Source organism: Crotalus tigris, unplaced genomic scaffold (assembly GCF_016545835.1).
Source record: "Crotalus tigris isolate CLP2741 ecotype Arizona unplaced genomic scaffold, ASM1654583v1 scf7180000017742.2353718, whole genome shotgun sequence".
Lineage (NCBI taxonomy): Eukaryota > Metazoa > Chordata > Lepidosauria > Squamata > Viperidae > Crotalus > Crotalus tigris.
The window spans coordinates 2,193,115-2,214,982 of record NW_024096609.1 but is presented as its reverse complement, the minus strand read 5'-3'; the positions used below and the strand labels follow the sequence as shown (position 1 = coordinate 2,214,982).

Here is a 21,868-nt window from a genome sequence, read left to right as displayed (position 1 = left end):
GAGGCCCCTTGTAGGATCCTAGTTCTGAACTAAACACATCTGCAAACTCCTTGTAAACCTCTGCAAGGCCCAGCATTTGCAAACTGTGCAGCTCAGTTACTTGAATTCCCAGAGCCTCAAACCAATCGAGTCCAATAAGACTCGTACAATCACCCCCAACAACCACCACATCTAGGGAACCTTCAAAATCCTTATACTATACCCTAAGGGTGGCCTCCCCCTTAATGCACAGCATAGAATTTTGAAAGTCAGTGAATATTAGATTTGATGGCCTGAGTTTAACTCGAAGGCCATTACTGCTGCAAATCTTTTAAAGGTATTAATTGAAATAATGGAAAGAGCGGACCTAGTGTCCAACTCCATCAGTAAGGGAACCCCTTGCAACCTTACATTAAGGGAAAGTTTCTTCTTAAGGGGGTTGTATGTCCCTGTTCTTAGAATGCTCCTGCGCGATGTGCAGAAACCCACCCTGTTTTGGCTGGGGACCCTGGTACCTTTCTGAAGCAATTCATCCTGAGGTTGAACCTTCTGGCGACCCAAACAGACAGATGCAATGTGACCCTGCCTGCCACACACCCTGCAGATGGCGGAGCGAAACCTGCAGTCAGCTGGCTTGTGGCGTCCTCCACACCCAAAGCATTGAAGAGGTGCTTCATCATGTGCCAACAATGTCCCTTCTGCCTCCTCTCAACTGGTTGGTGAAGTCTGTCAACCTCCTCTTCAGGATACACTTCTGATCCTTCTTGCGCGTCCTCTTGATGGATGGTAGCTGTTTCTGGAGGATTCCTGGTGAGGCGCAAGGCCTTCACAGCCCCACCTGCTGCTTCCTCAGCTGCCACTTCTCACAATGCATCTTGGAAGGAGTCATCTTCTTTTGCAAAAATCTTTTCTTGTAAGTCTCTGCTCCTTAAGCCGCAGACAAAGCGATCTCGCAGCCTCTCTTCCAGATCCTTGAACTCACAAGGCTTGGCTGCTTGCTTTAAGGCCGCAATAATGTCTGCAGCAGATTCACCTGTCCTCTGGTCTCTCTGCTCGAATGTGTGCCTCCAAGCAATGACGGATAACTTCAGCTGGAAGTGTTCCTTCAACATTTTCTTCAAGTCAGCATATGCTACTGACTCCAGAGGTGCAGGGGCCACCAGATTTTCTGCAACGTCAAAAGCTTCTTGTCCACAGGCACACAAAAGAGTTGCTGCCTTCAGGCTGTCTTCTCTAATCTGATTTACTCTGAAGTAATTTTCCATCCGTGCTACATAGGAATTCCATCTCTCTGGGTGGGAGACATCGAAATCTGTCAAGCGGGCAATCTTAGACTTCGTAAAGTTTACGATCTTCACCAATCGCTTCCTCTGCAAGCTGCTGTCCAGGGAAAGGGTCTTTTAGCCGAGCTCATCCTCCAATGATGCTATACTGGCAGGCTGGGATGCTGATTTAGATGCCGTCTTCCCCTCTTCAGGACTTCCTGGGTAAATCCTTAAAGCTTTTTCTTCAGCTTGCAAAGGATCCCACCTTTGTCGCCAGTGTTACATTCTCGGTTCGTGGGCGAATGATGAAGACTCATGGTGACAAATAACAATGCTTTATTCTCCTACTCCAACTCCAAGCAAACAGCAAAAGGCACGCAGGCCTTTATGTAGGGCTTGAACCCTGGACAGAGTTAACCAATAAGAGTTCTTCTTTCTTCGCACCTTGCGCATGTGCACAAGGCTGGTGCCACTCTGTCTGGTCCCGGGCAGCTTTTAGAATGCCCGGGACTATTTGCAACAATTCTGGGCCTGCTGAGTTTCCTCATCAGGCCCAGGACACAACAGCTACTATGTGTGTGCTGTCTTGAAACCTGGCAGAAATCTATTTTAAAAATTACCATTTTTCTTTTCCTCAGCTGTTTCTTCCTGGATTTTTGTTTGTTTGTTTGTTTGTTTAATAGGTGCATATTATTATACTACTTAGTTTTCTTGAGAAAACACAATAATTACTTTATGCACGTGACTATGTATAAATACCATTTAAAATGAGGCAAACGTAGCAAACATTAAAATGTTACATGATTTGAATAGCCTAAAATTCCTCTTGGGGATGACATAAAGAACATCTTGAGCTTACTGGAGATCTTGTTGTAGGTGCTTCATCATGTGCCAACAAGTTGGTGCTGATTCTTAGCAACTGCATAAAAAGATTTTCTCCATATCCTTGCCCTGACCTTCTCCTTATCCATTCATCTGCTCTAGAGAGTAGAAGACTGCTATTAAACTGCAGGGACCTCATCCCTTTTAATTTAGGAGAGGAAGAGCAGACAGGAGAAGCAATTCTCACATATTGGCATGAACTTCTAATAAAGTTAGAAACTTCTAATGAAGTCTAATAAAGAATCTTAATAAAGACGTGGCTTCTTCTTTTAGCGCACAGCCAATATTAACCCTAATCCTTATACTGACCTGGGGACAGAAAGGTTCACCGTGCTTGATAGGAATTATACAGATTGTGTTTTGATAGAGCAAGCAATTGAGAAAATGCACCATGATGGGCGACACTTTTATTATTACAGACCTTTGTTGTCATAGTTTCTTCTCCACTATAATTTTGATGTCATTATAAAGAGTCTTTTTAGGAACCTATAACAATAAGACAGGGGGCAGGGGGATGAGTTGGTGTAGATCAGGGGTAGGCAACCTTGGGTCTTTTATGACTTGTGGACTTCAACTCTGGAAGTTGAAGTCCACGAGTCATAAAAGACCCAAGGTTGCCTATCCCTGGTCTAGTTGGTCAAAGGCCTGGAGACTAAACATATGAAGAATGGCTGCAGGACTTGGGTTTGGCTAGTCTAAAGAAAGAAGAAATAGGGGTAACATGATAGCAGTATTCCAGTATTTGAGAGGCTGCCACAAAGAAGAGGGGGTCAAATTATTCTCCAAAGCACCAGAGGGCAGGACAAGAAACAATGGTTGGAAACTGATCAAAGAGAGAAGCAGCCTTGAATTAAGGAGAAACTTCCTAACGGTGAGGACAATTAACCAGTGGAACAGCTCGCCTTCAGAAATCGTGGGTGCTCCATCATTGGAGGTTTTTAAGAAGAGACTAGACAGTCACTTGTCTGAGATGGTGTAGGTTCTCCTGCATGAGCAGGGGTCTGGACTAGAAGACCTCCAAAGTCCTGTTCTGTTCTATTCTATTCTGTTCTGTTCTGTTCTGTTCTGCTCTGCTCTGCTCTATTCTATTCTATGTATATGCTCTGTGCTTTTTATTCTCCTTCTTAGTTCTCACCCTCATCCTATTCACAGAAGACAATTAAAGACCCTTGAACTGGATTCTCCTTGAATTGAGCAGAAGAATCCCCAGGACTATTCTGATGCAACTAAAGAGATTGGTGTGGAAAAGAAATCTCCTTTCATGCTTAGAAAGTTTGCTAAATCGAGATCTATGGGCACACATGGGTTACTTGTGTGAGACATTTTGCAACATTTTCCTCACAATTTGCCCATTAGGTAAGTTTCCAAATATGTATCCCATTGAAATGGATTCAGTGCAATTGAATTTGAATTCAGATTCAGATTATTCATGCCCACAATTCCTGATCCTGCCATTGAACATGTAGCAGACCGCTTGGATTTGCAAAAGAGGTCAATGACAAAACAATTAGCATTCATGCAGATCATCTAGGTTCTGCCCTTGCACCTATGGTTGAAACTGAGATCCACAGTTCCCAAATTTCCAAATTTCCTCCCCACAGTAGCCAGTATGCTTCCCAAGGTAGATTCTACATTTTGTGCGGTTACAAAAACAAAGGATGGGCCACTCTATAAATATTATCAATTTGTTCTTTTAAATTGTGGCCATCTTTGATTGCTGTCTGCTTTGCTGTCAAATAAATTCCACTTTCACTTCAATAGTTGTCCTTTGAAACCCAGCTTGGAATGGACTAGAATTTCTTGTAGCAATTTTTAAAGAAGCAATTTCTGATCTTCTTTGCAGAAGTTGCAAACATACCAATTACGATCTCCACTCTGCAAAATTGCATAGCATAGTTCCATCCCTCCCATAAACCAACCTTTTTAATCAATAAGTCCTGAAATCAGCAGCTTCTTTTTGCGCTTTTTCAGTAAAAAGTCTAAAAAGTTTTCCAGTCTTTTTTTTAAAAAAATAGTTGTAGTTCCTTCTTAATCAAACAAGTCAATCTGGCCAATTCTGCAAATTCAGAAAGTCCCCCATCTTTATGTATATAATAAGCTTGCTGCAGTTGCCATATATAAAAACAGTTGTCTGTGAGCCTTTTCTAATTGAGTATCATAAATCTTAATAAGAATAGTTCAAGTTTCATCTAAATGTTAATTTTTAAAACTCTCTACAACATCACATCCATTTTCTTCACTGTCATGCTCTGCCCTTTCATGTTTTTTACATTTCAAACTATAATTAGAAGTATCTTTATACATCTCGGTCAATTTCTGTGGTATCATATACTGACAGTACATCATTTTTAAAAAGGTTTTCTTCTAAATTGTAAAATAATATCAATTTTAGACTTTTAACTACATTTTCTCCCTTTGATGTATCTGAATACTATAACCAAACTACTTGACCCATTTTACCATGTTCTTCTTCCATTTCAAACCTCTATAAAAAGTATATATTTTAGCAATTATATGCTGATAATTTGTATATAATTCATTTTCAAATTCTGTTTTATCATATTCTACATCCTTTTTATTTATATTAAATCTTTTTCTTGTGTGCATGAGAACTGAAAAACTAAATCTCTTTGTAGTCAAATTGTTGATTCATCTTAAGCTCCCCATTTTTCCGTATTAGCAAATTTTTATATATTATTTGTCATTCCCTGCTGTTTATTTTCTATAAACTATTTTTTAACAATAGTTTCCTTAAGATTTATTACAGCATAAAAACACAATGAAAGATTTAAGATTTAAAGGTTTAAAAATATATAAAGGGGATGTATCTTTTAAAACTTTCATTAACCTACATAGTTTCAAATTCACTTTCAATAATATTTTGCAAACTTTAGTAACTACTCAAGATGAGGGGGGAAAACAAAGGGAAATAAAGGAATTCACTTCTGACTCTTTTCAACATAGTAAAATACTAAAACATTTACAACTTCGATTTTTATATTACCTATAATTATCACAAGCCAATTCTGTAATGACACAATTATTAAATCTTCAAAATAAATTCTAAATTTCATTTTTTTTCTATTTCAAGCATAAAACCCAATATAAACAAGAACCAATAAAATGTCCTTGTTTTTAAAATAACTTACATCACCATCTTAATCAAATCCATTTTTCCCTGATGTGGGAAATGATCTATATTACTATTTACACGTATTAATCATTCTACGCTATCATCAATTATAATAACAAAAATCACTGTACTTTTAACCTTAAGGTTAACCTTAAATGGGAAATTCTTTATAATCTAAACATTTCTATTAAAAAAAATCATCTTTAGAATTTAAATAAATTATAATGTATCTTTTTAAACTTCCATTAACCTACAAAGTTTCAAATTCACTTTCAATAATATTTTGCAAACTTTAGTAACTACTCAAGCATTCTAAGTGAAAAAAAGAAAGATCAATAGCTTCATTTTCTTCCCCTCTTAAGCATAAATGGTTTCCAAATTTAATTTTAATAATCATTTTCAAGCCCACTTTATAAGTGCAAAACAATACATTGGACCTTTCTTTTAATTACTATATCAAACCAATAGACAGTCCATCCTAACTCCAATTAACTTATTAAAGTCAATCCCTCCGGTTGTCCTCATAAAATAAAATCTTTTTCTTCTTCAGAATGTCTGTTAAATTGATACAAAGTTCTATTTTTCTCAAGATATTCTCCAATATGATTTTTAAAACAAATATGTTGACATTGCTAATTTCCATTTCAGTTTTGAAGTGGAAATCCCAAATTTGATCTCTTGAGGATTATAGATTTACTTGCAACTTTTATTTGTTCAACTCACTGGGGGACTTAAATCATCTTCATAGTAAGCTCTGTTGGAGTCAGAGTTATGTCCAAAATTACACTTAAGTATTGTCAAATACTTTTGAAATAATAAGTTTCTGTACTTGATTGCATCTCTGGATTACTCATCTTTCTTCCAATTACTAGAGTAACTTGTTCCCCCTACTCCTGCTTCACAACATCTTTGGAACATAGTTGATCTACAAAGTGATTTGTTTTTTTAAAATACTTCTCCAAAATATTTTTTGCAATCTCTGTCAAATACTTTTGATGTTTCTTCATCTTCTCTTTGTTTCTCGCCCTCTTTTTTTTTTTAAAAAAAAAAAAAGGTTTCTGTAGATCAGCTGGTGTCTCCAGGCCAATCAGAATCCATTACATTTGAAAGATCTCAGCCTCCCACAAACAGCAATCGAAAATAGCAAACTATAATTCCCAACATTAAATGAAGGTGAAAAAATTCATACAAATGACAAAAATAAACCCACAATCTTTTAAATCCTTAAGTTTTCCTATCAAAATTAGAAGAAAAAAATGTTCCACACTTTCTTATTTTAGATAATGTCTGGCAACCCTCCTCCTCATCATTCAACAATAGCGATGTCTTGAAAATGGTGCAGATCTTCAAAAAGGAGTGACAGGCTGTGACTGAAAAAAGCCTTTTGAAGCTGAAAATAATTTTATCTGATGATTAAGGCAGATATTTGAGAGTGGAGATTAATTATAATGAAATTAAGATCCTTTTAGTGGGGGTTTATGCTCCAAATGAAAATAAATCTGCATTGTAATGTACTTATGGGAAAGTTAATAGAGCTGTCATATAATAATTAATGCCTAATGGGAGATATGAATGGAGTAGTCTGCTTACCAGACAGAACATCAGCAAAAGTGATAAAAATGATGCAAGGCAAACTACCAAAAATATTTCTTGAATTGATTGATATATGGAGTCTTTATTTTTCCCCCAATGTCAAACATTTTTTAAAAATGCAATTATTAATTCCACCCCCTCATTAAAAAGTAAAGCCACAACCATTTCTTCAGAAGGCTACCAATATGACTTTTGGTTCTTCCTTGCTTCTATGTTGTTATATCAAAATGCTAACATACCAAGTTCTTATATTTTGGTGCTTTGAAGACATCCTGCAGAAATATGTAGTAATGAGCTAGTAAGACTACTAGTTGATTTGATTTAAAAAGGAACTAACATTATTTTTTTGCTTCACAACTTTGCTTTTTTTTATTATTGTGTTGTCGGATTTTATTCATGCCTGATTGTAGCCAGGCTTTATCTTCTCTCATTTGCGGACAGATGTCATCTTAATTGCTGTGCAAAAGTCTTCCTGGGGAGTGGAATAATATGCATGTGCCATCAGAAGTAGGTCTTGATGTTTCAACAGAACATTCACTTGGATATATTGCATGCTAGCCTTTTACAGCCTCCAGATGTGTTGGTTTTCAGTTCCAATAATTCTCAGGCCTTCAATTTCCAGACAGGGAGTCCAAAATAGCTGGAAGATACCAGGTTCAGGAAAATATTAGAGTGTGTTAGAAAGAGCTGTGCCCTCCTATCATAATTCCACTTTTTAAAACCTGATGCCTTCCACTCATAAGCCTCTTCTTGACTGCCTGCTTGACCTCAGTGTTACGAAGACTGTATATGGCAGGGTTGAGAGTAGGAATGGCTACTGTGTAGAAGACAGAAGTCATCTTGTCTGTTTGTGGGGCATAGGTGCTATCAGGTCGTAGGTACATGAAAATGAGGGTACCATAAAGAACCCCCACAACTGTAAGGTGAGATCCGCAGGTGGACATAGCTCGAAGTGATCCTGTTCGTCCTACAGTGCAGAGAATAATTCCATATGAACTTATAATTGCCATCAGGGTGATGCTCTGGATGGTTCCACACACTACAAGGAGCAAGAGCTGGTTAATATGTATGTCTGCACAAACCAAAGCCAGAACCGGGGGGATATCGCAGAAGAAATGGTTCAACGTATTTGCACCGCAGAAGGGCAGGCGGAATGCCATGCTGGAATGAATCACTCCAGAGGCCATCCCTGCCACATAGGAAGCAACCACTAGGAGGCGACAGAGATACTGTGGCATGGCAGTTCCATAGTGCAATGGGCGGCAGATGGCCACATACCGATCATAGGCCATGGCTGCCAAGAGACAACATTCAGCATCTGAAGCAGCTGCAAAGGAGAACATCTGAAGGGCACAGGCTGGGATGGGAATGGTGTCATAACCTTTCAAGAGCCCCAGGAGCATTTTGGGGGCTACAGTGCAGCTGGAGCACAGGTCCATCAGGGCCAGGTGGCTTAGGAAGTAGTACATGGGAGTGTGCAAGCCAGGTTCAGCTCGGATAAGAACGGCTAGACCCAGATTCCCTGCCACACTGAGGAGGCAGATGGGCAGGAAGAAGCTGAAGAGGAGGAGCTGAAGGTTTCGTTGAGCAGTGAAGCCCAGGAGGATAAACTCGGTCACCCTGGTGGTATTGTGATGAAGAGCCATTGTACCTATTGGCATTAAAAAAATGTTGCGAAAAGAGGAATTAGTCAAATAATGATCTTTTTGCAACCAAGATACATTCATTGCTCCACCCTCCACCCTCCACCCTCCACCCACCTTCCAATACATAGGGAGTCCTCGAGGTACAAACCTAATGGAACCTGCCCATTAGGTTTGTAGGTCAAAAAATTCGTCAAATGAATCAGATTCAATTTGACAATTTTTTAAAATCAGATTCATTAATTAAATCAAATGGATGGTTAAATGAACGAAGATCGGACTTACTATTTCCTTTGCTTAGTTAATTGATCTCTGCCTAAATGGAGAGCCCTTCTGGCTGCTGCTGACCACCGATCAGTTGTTTGCTTCGGCTCAGGAACTAAATGCCTGCAAACAGGCTGCACCTTCTTTTGCAAAGATTTTTGCAGTTGCCACTAATTAGCTTAAGTCTCCAGCCAGGCACTCAGAGGGAGATGGGGGAGGGGTTTATGGAACTGTTTGCAACAATAACAGAGATGGAAGGGACCTTGGGATCAACTAGTCCACGGATGTCAAACTTGCTGCATCACGTGACATGTCATGACGTATCGCAACTTTTTTTGCATTGCCAGAGCTGGGGTGGGCATGGCCTCTGTATGATGCAACTGATGTGTGGCCCAGTCTAACTGATGCATGGGCCAGTCTAGTCTAACCAATTACTCTATAATACCCAACATTCTTCTTTAAAATAATGGAAATTGCAATCCTTCAGAAATGCAGTAATTGATTTGGGGGCTCAGCTTTGGCATTTGGTGTCTACCCATAATCAACCTTAAATCTGAATGTAAGTTTTTCTAGGATAACCATGTCAGTTTCAAAGAAAGGTCTGGAAATTAGATTACAATAGTTTTAGGAACAGTTAGGGAGTGGGGTGTTAGCATAGTAATGCTAATAGCTATCTATCCATAAGCGTCAGTAGATAAGAGTGGTTTACACATTCAAGACAATATAATGGAAAATGGCTGGCTCAGGAATTCTGGGAGTTGAAGTCCACGAGCCATAAAAGAGCCAAGGTTGCCTACTCCTGGGATAGGCATTTAACCAGAAATACAGTAACTTTTTCATGGAATTGTTAAATACTGTTAGGGCAAGGAGGACATGATTAAATCCTAAAACTAAAGATTAATGTATAGTTGCACTTTCCTTATCCAGCTCCTGATGTAGATGATCAATCCAGTTGACCTCCATTATCTCTGTCTAATAATAAGCCTTGAGATGGACCTCAATATTATTCGTCCAAGAATTCACAAGGCTGCTGCAGTGAATATTTCTCCAACAAGGATGTCTCTAGATATAAATATGCATGCAACTGAATCAGGGAGAGGTTAATACACTTTCATCTGATAGGTTTTACTTCCTCCAAAAACCATGCCCTATAGGTCACTTCATTTCTTCTAAAGTTCTGGATTAAAATAATCCACCTCCTTCAACTCACCCCATAGTTTGGGAACTTTATTATTTTTCTCTCTTTTCTGGTGAACCATCTGAATTCTTCAGTCCCTTTCTGTGGTGCCATCAGGATAGGATATACAGGTAGGTTAGAAGTCTAGGAGCCCCTTAATCAGAATAGATAAAGGATTCTTTCTACTCGCCCCCCCACCCCACCCCAATGCAGCAAGAACTGACTTGTCTTGATTTTGAATGCACTGAAGTAAAATACATTACTATGTAAACAGAAAGTCCCTCTGAAACTATTACTCCTATTGGCTAATTGTGGCATGGATCATGATCCCATCATACCTGTGCAGAGAGTATGAATCTTCTTTCTCAGCTCTTGTGAGATAGCTTTAGATGACTTTGTTTCATGATTTCTTATACTATTTTATGAAGTTCTCCACCCTCCCTTATTCCACCATCATCTCCCTGAGAAGCTGATGTAATTCTCACTACTTCTTGAAGAAGACCCTCATGGGAACAACTATAGTTTGTTTCTTTAAATGGTTAGGTGTTTCTTCTTCCACAGAGACCTCTCTCTCTCTCTCTCTCTCTCTCTCTCTCTCTCTCTCTCTCTCTCTCTCTCTCTCTCTCTCTCTCTCTCTCTCTCTCTCTCTCATTAAGGAGATTCTGGAGGGTAGGAGGGAAAAATATATAAGATGTTTTAGATTTTAATCCATAAATGAAAATTCTTGCATGCCTTTAAATAAATATTAATAACTTTGCCATTTCTTCCTAAATAAATAAAAAAAGAAATGTATGTTGCATTTCTTCATTTTGCATTGCTATAGAAGCCTCTAATGCTTAAGGTTAAGGTTAGGATTGTCAGTTACCTTGAATATTCCTATCCATCTGTAATAGCACATTTGGGATTATATATGTCTGTTAATGTAGGCTAACTTCAGCTATTCTTAGCTACACTGTAGAGCAGTGGTGTCAAACTGCTGGCCCATGGGCCAGATGCGTCATGAGGAAACCGCGCCCACCCCATTGCTGGCAATGGGGAAAAAGTTCCGATGCGTCACATGATGTCACGTGATCTCGCACATTTGTCATGTCTGTTGTAGAGGAAGGAAAGCCTTCACTGCTTACTTTGCTCTCTAATAGCTTGTATACTCACTTTAGTTGTAGGATAGCTACTAAAGGCAGAATGGCTACTATCTTTGCCTAGCATATACAAGGCTGAAATTTGAAACCAAGGAAATTAAAATAATTTTTAATTTGTTGAGTTAACTAGTCCAGGTGTGTCTTTGTGTGTGTGCCCGTGCACATGCATATTATTATACTTCTCAATAAACCCCCCAAAATAGGAAGGTTACTTTTTATGTATGTGTAAAAATCTATTAGAATGCTAATAAAGGAGGCAAGATTCTTTTAAAAATTTTAAGATTTGAATTACCAAAATTGCATCTTGATTGATAGTGCTGCTCTAGTTCATTTTTAATAGCTTAATTGTTTTTCTATTACCTCGATCTTGATACCCATTATTTTAGACAGAAATATAGAAAGTGAATTGAAGACCAAATATGCTTTCAGTTAGTTTCCTATTAAACAAAATCATGGGTTCCTTACTATTTTTTTAAAAAAAAATCTCTCCAAGTGAAATAATCACTATCAATTTAACAAAACAAATAGGTATTTGTAGAGGTGAGAGACAGGCAAAGGTCGTGTGCAGAACACTGCCCCTCCAAAGCCTGTGTGCCCCTCCTCTCTGCATCTATCTCATTCCTTCACATCACCATGGCGATGTGAAAGTACGCAGGTCTGTGTGACCTTGCCAGATTGATAAGAACTAGCACGCAAACAACAAGATGTGATTGCCAACTATTCCCTGTTTATGGCCTCTGCACTTTTTACTCTTGAGGATTGGTAAGGAGTTTAGCCAATGAAATGCTATTGTCATGTAGAATTTTTGCTGCTTGTAATACTGTATAAAAGGCAATAAAATGCTGCGTGCCAGCGGCCATTTCTTTGCACTCTTCAATGACTAAGCACTGATTACTACAGGTATTCTCAAATGAATAGCATCCAGTATAGATTATCTGTCCATATCTGTCTGTTTGCCTCTGCCTCTATAGATGCACAATTATGTTTCCAAGTTTAGGAAACAGAGTATTAATAAAGGATATTAATTTTTCTCACATTGAATGATCTCTATAACGCATTGATTGTATCTCAGGAAACTAATATAGCAGGTGCAACTTTGAGAGAGGAGTGAATGAAACAAATAGATCAGTGGCAACTTGCTCATGCTGAATCTTTTGGATTCTACACTCGATGTATTGAGGATGGCAGACAATCCTTCCCTCCCTCCATTCCTTCCCCCCTCCCTCACATTCCAGGCACATCAGTTGGTGTAACATTAACACTTGGGAAGATTCACCAACATGCAATGAAGGATTCATTTGTAAGCACCTTAAAAAGAATGCAGCTATTGATAGAATTCTGCTGATATTTGAAAGGAACAATCTTATGAGAATAATTTTCTTTTCTTTTTAAAATAACTTTCTTGGTACATTAGAGCAAAGTGGTGTAATAATCTATCATATTTCAGCAAAGCCTTTGACAAAGTAGGACATTCTTATCAGCAAAATAGTTAAATATAGGATGGATAACTAATTTAAAAACCATTCTCAAGATGTTCTTCAAGTTTGCTTTAATAGCCAGATATCTTAATTAGACCTGTAGACTTTAAGGAGTATGTATTTAATGTTTAATCTGGTCCCTTCCAGATGTGATACTCATAATTTATAGGCATTGAAGCCCATCACATACAGAAAACATCAAATTGGGAAAGTCCATAACTGTTTCCACCAAAAATACTATACTTGCTTTACTAATATGGCAACTTTTGTTCACACAGGTATCAATGGGAATGGAAAAGACCAGAGGAAGTGCTCTCATTTTCCCCTCTTTTCATGTGGATAACAGTTTGTGTCTGCTGTGACCACAAATAAAGATGGAAGAAGCAAATCAGGGCAATATACTGTTATGTAAATGGAATCTAATTTGGGTAGACTTCCTAGAATCCTTTCTAGAGGGATTTTGGCAAGACCTATTGCTTGATTACAGAGCAGTATAATACTCTACCCACACCCTCTAGTTCAGGGGTCTTCAAACTCGGCTTTTTTATGAATCATGAACTTCAACTCTCAGAATTCCTCAGTCAGGCACACTGGCTGAGGAATTCTGGGAGTTGAAGTCCATGAGTCATAAAAGGGCCGAGTTTGAAGACCCCTGCTCTGGTTGGATTCTACTTTCAACTATTGGTTAAAAAATAAGTGCTTCTACTGCTTTTCCTCCTGGTAGCAGATCCTGATATGATTGGATATTTAGATAAGGTTCCAAGTCATTCAAGATTTTAACTCCAACAATTTCAGTTCATTCCTATGTGTAGCCAGGATAGCAAACTTTAGCTCAGGATGCTAATTGCTGCTCCCATGAACTCTTGCCATGAGCTATATTTATTTATGTAAACTGAAGCTGAAATTTCCATTATTTTCAAGACACTGGGGTATCTTCCTGTCCTATACCCATGCTTGCTAAGAACTAGGGAAGTGTGGAGGGCGTTTTGTTAAGGTGGGCTGCTCCTATTACAGATCTACTGTGTGATCACTGAAGAATAAATGTTTAATAATAAACCAGGCTGAAAAACGAACACCCCCTCGTGTAGCAGATTCAAAAGATTAGATAAGAACAAGGAGAACATGTAGTCCAGAAATTATTATTATTATTTTGCTTCTTTTCTTCCTTGTCTGACTAGTGTGACCAAGGCTTCCTTTGGCCTCAACTGTCTTTAGAAAGGCTGCCAACACTTGGCTCTTTCCACAGGCCTTTGGGCCATGCTGTGCTGGAGCTCCAGTTGGATGATGCTGTTATTGTTGTTCAGATCACCATTTTCTTATTTTCCTATTTTATTATTATTTGTAGGTATATGTACTGAGATTTGTATTCTTCTTGTTAGGTTTTTTTTTGTGCTTTTGGGGGTGGCTAAGCTACCCAATGTCACCTTGGCTGAATTGGGCAAACATATAAATGTTTTAAATAAGTAAATAACTGAAGTTCATTGTGCAAAACGTCTCAGGATGATACCTTGGAGCGTGGAAATGGCAGAGCAGAAACAATTACTGCACAAATATGGGAAATATTAGGGCTGTATGTCTTGGGTGCTTAATTTCCTTCTGAATAGCTTCCTCAAGGCCTCCTTCATCCTGTCAGTCCTCAGAGTGTAGATGAAAGGGTTGAGCATAGGAGTGACCATGGTGTACATGATGGCAGCCAGCGTGTCTTTCTTAGGTGAGAAACTGGATGAGGGTTGGAAGTACACCCAGATGATAGTGCCATAGAATAAGGAAACCACTGTCAGGTGGGACCCACAGGTGGAAAAAGTCTTCTTCTTTCCATTAGCTGAAGGGACCCTCAGTACAGCCACCAGGATGCGTGCATAGGAAAGGCCAACCACCATCAGAGCTCCATTGACAATGAAAGCACCTTCTGAGTGTACCACCAGAGTGTTTAGAGCTGTGTTGGAGCAAGCAATTTTGAGCAGTGGAAAGACATCACAAAAAAAGTGGGGAACGTGGTTGGAGGCACAGAAAGAGAGGCGGGACATCAGGAGTGTATGTAGGAGGGAATGGAGGTGAGAGGCCAGCCAAGAAGCTGCCACCAACAGCTGGCATACGTGTCTTCTCATCATGGTGACATAGTGCAGGGGTCGACAGATGGCCACGTAGCGATCCAATGCCATGGAGGCCAGGAGAAAGCTGTCAGTGACGCCAAAAGCGATAAAGAAGTACATTTGAGACAAACACCCACCATATGAGATCCTCCTCTTTCCAGAGAATTCACCAGCCAACATTTTGGGCACTGTGGTTGATGTGAAACATATATCTACCAGTGACAGATTGCTAAGGAAGTAGTACATTGGAGTATGACGGAGATGACGGTCTAGTCGTATGGCCAAAACAATGATAAGATTTCCCAACATTGTGATGACATACATGATCAAGAAAATGGCAAAGAGCAACATGTCACATTCTCGTTGGCTTGAGATGTCAAGGAGGATGAAGTCTAATATGATGGTTCTGTTATCTGTCTCCATCCTGTTGGAAGGTGAGGACGGAAGACAAAATAAAATAAAAGGAACAAGATTAAGTAAAGACACCATAAACACACACTTGATTTTCCTTGTTTGCCTCTGTCCAGGTTTCTTGGCTGCGCTCTGAAAATGGTTTGTTATTACTTTATATCTTTTTTCAACCTCCCACTCAAAGTCTGATTTTTTTCATCTAAGCCCTTTTGCATATTGTCATACATTCCTTTTCTGTTTTTCCGATACCATTTATTTATTAATTTGGACACTTCTCATTTTGTCAAAATTCCCAATGCAGTTTGTGTCACATATAATTACACATAGTAAAATTACACATAATAAAACCTATAATAATAACAACAGTAACAACAACAACAACAACAACAATAATAATAGTGATAGGCTCCTTGGGTGCAATCCCAAAACAACTGGAGCACCACTTGAACACCACTGGCATTGACAAATTCGCTATTAGTCAATTACAAAAGGCGGCCTTACTAGGAACTGCTTCCATCCTGTGACGATATCTGTAATACCATCAAACATCCACATCTGCCTATCCCAGGTCCTGGGTAAGGACTCAATGAGTAGACAAAATGCCAAATCCAGTCTGAACATCTGGCTGACTGTGCGAGGATCCATAATAATAATAATAATAAAAGTTGGAAGGAAACTTGAGGTCATCTAGTCCAACCCCCTGCTCAGGCAGGAAACCCTATACCATTTCAGACAAATGGCTGTGCAGTCTCTTCTTAAAGACTTCCAGCGTTGGAGCATTCACAGCTTCTGGAGGCAGGTTATTCCATTGATTAATTGTTCTAACTATAAATATGTTACTAAGCATGTTCTGTTCTCTCAAGATTTTTTTTTTAAAATATGCAAATATTTGCCTCCCGTGTGTGGAAAAAGGCATATTCCTTCATAACCAGAAACTCTTATTTTCTTATTATTGGAAATGGAGGGATTGATTAAAAAAGACTCTTATTTTATCAGTATATGACTCACATATATACCAACTCCTTCAAGAATATTAGATGTTATGCATATTTTTAATAATAATAATAATAAAATTGGAAGGTACCTTGGAAGTCATCTAGTCCAACCCCCTGTTCAGGCAGGAAACCCTATGCCATTTCAGACAAATGGCTGTGCAGTCTCTTCTTACAGACTTCCAGTGTTGGAGCATTCACAGCTTCTGGAGGCAGGTTGTTCCACTGATTAATTGTTCTACCTATCAGGAAGTTTCTCCTTAGTTTTAGGTTGACTCCCTCTTCTTTGTGGCAACCCCTGAGATATTGGAAAACAGCTATCCTGTCACCCCTGGTCTTTCTCTTCATTAAACTAGACATGCCCAATTCCAGCAACCGTTCCTTGTAAGTTTTAGCCTCCAGTCCACTAATCATCTTTGTTGCTCTTCTCTGTATATTTTTTCTAGAGTCTCAACATCTTTTTACATTCTGGTGACCAAACTTGGATGCAGTATTCCAAGTGTGGCCTTACCAAGGCATTGTAAAGTGGTATTAATACTTCATGTGATCTTGATTCTATCCCTCTGTTAATGCAGCCTAGCACTGTTGGCTTTTTTGGCAACTGCAGCACACTGCTGGCTCATATTTAAGTGATTGTCCACTAGGACTCCAAGATCCCTCTCACAGTTATTACTATTCAGCAAGGTACCTCCTGAACTATACCTGTGCATTTGGTTTTTCTTGCCTAAATGTAGAACCTTACTTTTTTCACCATTGAATTTCATTTTGTTAGATGGTGCCCAATGTTCAAGTCTGTCAAAATCCTTCTGTATCTTAAGCCTGTCTTCTGAAGTGTTGGTTATTCCTGCCAGCTTTTGTGTCGTCTGCAAATTTGATGAGTTCCCCATCTATCCCCTCATCCAAATCATTGATGAAGATGTTGAAGAGTACTGGGCCCAGAACAGAGCCCTGGAGCACCCCACTACTCACCTCCCTCCATATAGATGCAGTTCCATTGAGGACTACAAGCTGAGTACGGCCGGTCAGCCAGTTACAAATCCGTCTCATGGTGATGCTGAATAACCCATATTTTTCTATGTTATCAAGTAGTAGATTGTTTATCAAATGCCTTACTGAAGTCCAAATAAATTATATCTACAGCATTCCTCTGGTCCACTGATTTTGTCACTTGGTCAAAGAACACGATAAGATTTGTCTGGCATGATCTGTTTTTGACAAACCCATGTTGGCTTTTGGTAATGAGTTTGTTTGCCTCTAGGTGTTTGCTGATTCGTTGCTTGATTATTTTTTCCACAATCTTCCCAGGTATTGAGGTCAGGCTGATAGGTCTGTAATTTCCTGGATCCATTTTTTTTTCCTTTTTTGAAGATGGAAACTACATCAGCTCTTTTCCAGTCCTCCAGTAGTTCCCCAGTGCTCCAGGATCTTTGAAAGATATAGTTCAGTGGTTCTGAGATCACATCTGCCAGTTTCTTGAGAACCTTAGGGTGTAATCCATCTGGCCCTGGTGATTTGAACTCGTCTAGGCTGGACAGGTGCTCACTTACCATTTTCCTGCCTATCTTAACTTGTATTTTTTTATCCCCCCCACCATTACATGTAAGGAGCTTTGATCCTTCTGAAATATAATCAATGATGGAAAATTAAGGGCAAAGGAAATATATTTACAATTACTATTCCCCTTTCTGCTGCTATTTCAGGTGATATAGTAGTTGTGGTAACTGTTCCTTTCCCAGGATACCACACAGCAAACTTAGATGGTTTGAAGGAACCGAAGGAACGGAGGAGGGAAGAATGGAAGAGATAAATAATGGCTGACGAAATTCACTGGTAAGGTTCAAGGATGTGGAGAAACTAGAAATCTGAACATGTAAAGCCTGAGAAGCAGCAGGATCATGAAAGAAGCTAGTCTATCTTTCATTCACAGCCAACACAAACACTAAGTACGTACCAATATCTATAAAGGGAAAAAAGGAGGCTGGCAGGCAGACAAGCAGACTGCTAAAGTCTTTCCACTTGGGCTGATCTGGATCCAAATAAGAAATCAATCTAAGAATCAAAAGAATCAATTATCAATTGCAGGTAAAACAACAATGAGCATATTTTTGGTAACTGAGTTCTGTTTTTAACGTTTCTGCATGTGGTGGAAGTTTAGATAAAAAGCTTTAATATTTCATGATGGCGCTAGAGATATTAAACTGCATTAATTAATCAATTAATTAAATTGTATTTATGCAAAATATATTCTGTGTCTTTCTATGGCTTATTTTTAAAATATATTTTGAATTAAGGTGAATATTTAAAATTCATTCTGAATCAATTATTTTCATTGAAACCGGAGCACTGACTTGAGGAAATGGCAGGTATTCTTTTTTTTATTTATTTAAATTTTTATTTTTAACCAACAAGACAAAACAGAACAAAGCAAAACATAACACACATATACATACAATATATATACTCCTCCTTTTTTTTACAGCAATTACGTAATGGTAATCTAATATTTACATTTCCCCCTTATTCTTCTTTAGAATATTTGTCCTTACAGCCCCGTTATTTCTTATTTACATTTTTCTTCCTTCATGTTCTACTTCTTACTAAGAATAATTCATATTATTATTATACATTATTATACACATATTTTCACTTTTGACCTTTCCATATTTATTCTCCTCTATTATTTCTAGTCTCCAACCAGACATACAACTTGTTCCATACTATATAATACTCTGTGTCTTCCTTTTCTTTTATCTCTTTTGTTAATTTGTCCATCTCAGCACAATCCAGGATTTTTCTTATTACTTCTTCCTCTGATGGTATATTCTCATTTTTCCAGCACTGTGCATATGCTATTCTTGCTGCCGTTATTATATGTATTTCTTTACTATATTTCTTTACTATATTTTCTATCTAAAATATCCAACAAAAAGATCTCTGGTTTCCAGTCTACGGGTTGGTCTATTATTTCTTGGATCCATATTTCTTTACTATATTTTCTATTTAAAATATCCAACAAAAAGATCTCTGCTTTCCAGTCTACGGGTTGGTCTATTATTTCTTGGATCCATTTTCTTATTGTAGACCAGTATTTTTTTGCAACTGGGCATGTCCACCATAGATGATAATATGTTCCATATACTTTTTTACATTTCCAGCATGTTGGTGAATTATTCTGGAACATCTTGGCAAGCTTTGCTGGTGGAAGATGCCATCTGTAAAACATCTTCAACTGGTTTTCCTTGAATGCCGCCGACATACTCAATTTTATATTTATTTCCCATATTTTTTCCCATTCCTCCAATTCTATATTATATCCAAAATTTTTTGCCCATCTAATCATTGTGTCTTTGACAACCTCGTCTTCCATTTTATATCTCAATAGGTATTTGTATAAATTGCTAATTAATTTTATTTCTGTTCCATGTATAATTTTATCCAATTCTTGCAGCTCTTTTTGGATTTCATATAATTTTTTGTGCTCTGTATATTTAGATTGAATATGTGTAAATGTCCACCAATCAATCTCTCTACCAATGTCTTGTTCCAATTCTTGTTTTGTTTTCAGATTTCCCTGTTCATTTACTAATTCCTGGTATCTAATTATCTTATTTATATCCAATAGGTTTGGGTATTTCAGAGCTTCTGTTGGGGATAACCACATTGGAATTCTTATATAATGTTTTTGTTTTATTTTTTCCCAAGTCTGTAGCAATGCATTCCTAACTATGTGTCTTTGAAAATATCTGTGTATTTTATGTTTTTCGTCCCATAGGTATGCATGCCACCCAGAAATGGCAGGTATTCTTATCAATATTAAATCTGGGACATCTGCCATCTGCTTCCTTCCATACAAATGGAACAATAAGCAGATACAAGGGTAATTTGTAGCAATAATGAAAATAAAACTGTTATCTCTCAATCCGTCATTAGCACTCCTTGAGGAACACCACTGATAACATTGGCCAGGATTGGGTGACTCTGAATTTATTAGGGGGAGTAGAGGACGCTAGAGGTGAGATTAAGTATTGAAATATTATATTAAATATTTTGTATCCTAAATACAGTGCTCTAGGCACGAACACTTTTTGTACTCAAAAATTAGATTGAATAAAACCGGCTCTAATCAGCAACATTGGATATATAATATTCTGCTATTTTAACTCAGTGATATTAAACCCAGCCTTCTATATGCTTAAACATTAGCTTGAATGTAATTCTGTCAACCCATCTTACCAGTCCTTAAACAACAGCATCAACAATAAAATGGGCAAGCAGTGGGTGGTTCTGAATCTATTGGATACACATATAATCCTCCATTGGAATTCAGAAATATTAAACCCCAGCCTTCCAGATGCCTAACCCTGATATGAGTTTTTCTCAATTTCTTAAATAAGAAGCAAGCATTTCCTTGATGGATTTTGCATCATATCTGTTTCATTAGTCAATAATAAATAAGTCCTATGGCCTCTCCCACTTACCTGAGATCATTGGTAGATGATGAAATGAAGTCTTGAAAGATGCAAAAAATATGGCCAGTCCGTTCAAGTCATATTTTCCCCTTTTGTTTAAGGTTGAACATTAAAGAGGAATATTCTGTGTTCTCAGAAATCAATTTAGGTCCTATCATGGTTTTTATTTTCAACAGCTCTATTAATATATGCAGGAAAATGTCCCCAAGAGTGCTGTTAGTGAAGGAGACAGAGTTCAAAACATTAGGATCTCTTTTGAACTGTGGCTCCTATACCACAAGGGAATCAGAAGATGTTTCTGTTGAACTGGCTCCTTAAGCCCCAGTGAATGAAAGACACCAATGCTTCTAAAATTTCCCTGTGTTTCTCCAAATCATTTAGGAATGGTTGAACCTAGAGGTAGAATTAGCAAGCAAAATGAATGCTTGAAGTAGTAACCTGAGGAATACATGGCCATGATATTTATCATCATCTAAGAGGTCTTTCTCCCACCCCTGGCAATGATTTGAAATGTGTTCTCCCCACAATCCTTCTTTATCATTTCTCCTCCATGGATCAGAGATGCTGCCGCCCAGGGCTTTTTTTGTCATAGAACGCCCAGAAAGAGTTCCGGCACCTTTTTTGGATGGAACCTTGTAGGGTAGGCAAGGCGGGTTATATGACATGTGTGAGTTCCGGCACCTTTTTTTTTGTTGTTTTTTTTACAAAAAAAGCACTGCTGCTACCTAACACCCGGAAATGCCAGACAGTTTTAGGGCAGAAATCTGCCATCTTTCCTCTTCCAATCCATCATCTAATGTGAGAAAATGATCTACCAGTCACTCCCCTGAAGGAGCTGCAGGGCAGGATTGGGGACTGCTGTTTCCTGTCTCTTTATCCTCAGTTAGTTGGAATATTTTGTATTTGGGGTATTTTGGGAAAGGTGGGAATAGTTCAAGGTCAAAAGAGATGCAGTGAAGCATTTCACTGAGCTGTCTGGTGGCTTCATCAGCCTTTATTTTTTATTTTCATGCTGAGTTGCCTTAACTTGGCCTATCCTGCTTTCCTACCTACCCCTTCAACCCACCTACCCAGCTCCCAATTCCTCCTTCAACAGTCTGGTGTCTTCACTTATGAACCAATTCCAATCTTGCTGCTGTCAGGCCTCTATGGCCTTGCAGCCAGAGGTTCATTCTCAATTTTTCTATATATAAACATTAAAAAAAATTAGGGAACCACAAAGCCAGGAGGGAGCAGTGCTGTAGTGGCCTGTTGATGCTCAACACAACCCAGTCTCTGAGAGTTCCCCGTCCAAGCCTCTGGAATGTCCACATGGGGGTTCTTTTCCAGCACAGGGGGAGGCAACCATGC

The 21,868-nt window shown here is 38.5% G+C and overlaps 2 protein-coding genes across 3 annotated transcripts; both read right to left on the bottom strand.

Annotated features, from left to right (window-relative positions):
• Positions 1-7,529: 7,529 nt before the first annotated feature.
• On the bottom strand, positions 7,530-10,313 carry LOC120306663 (olfactory receptor 5C1-like). Its single transcript, XM_039340278.1, has 2 exons — positions 10,275-10,313; positions 7,530-8,503 (listed from the first exon to the last, which is right to left on the bottom strand). Exon 2 carries the CDS (start codon positions 8,496-8,498, stop codon positions 7,530-7,532), a length of 969 nt encoding a protein of 322 aa, XP_039196212.1. The 5' UTR covers positions 8,499-8,503; positions 10,275-10,313.
• A 3,278-nt stretch (positions 10,314-13,591) lies between these two features.
• LOC120306656 (olfactory receptor 1361-like) lies at positions 13,592-20,652 on the bottom strand. Of its 2 annotated transcripts, XM_039340266.1 has the most exons (3): positions 20,528-20,652; positions 18,001-18,098; positions 13,592-15,070 (listed from the first exon to the last, which is right to left on the bottom strand). In XM_039340266.1, exon 3 carries the CDS (start codon positions 15,067-15,069, stop codon positions 14,116-14,118), a length of 954 nt encoding a protein of 317 aa, XP_039196200.1. In that variant the 5' UTR covers position 15,070; positions 18,001-18,098; positions 20,528-20,652; the 3' UTR covers positions 13,592-14,115. The 2 variants fall into 2 exon arrangements, with proteins under 2 accessions (XP_039196200.1, XP_039196202.1); XM_039340268.1 differs by lacking the exons at positions 18,001-18,098; positions 20,528-20,652 and having other exon boundaries at positions 13,592-15,127.
• Positions 20,653-21,868: the final 1,216 nt, after the last annotated feature.

Excerpts from the sequence above, each read along its gene's own strand:
- LOC120306656 (XM_039340266.1), bottom strand. The coding sequence starts at position 15,069 with ATGGAGACAGATAACAGAACCATCATATTAGACTTCATCCTCCTTGAC.
- LOC120306663 (XM_039340278.1), bottom strand. The coding sequence starts at position 8,498 with ATGGCTCTTCATCACAATACCACCAGGGTGACCGAGTTTATCCTCCTG.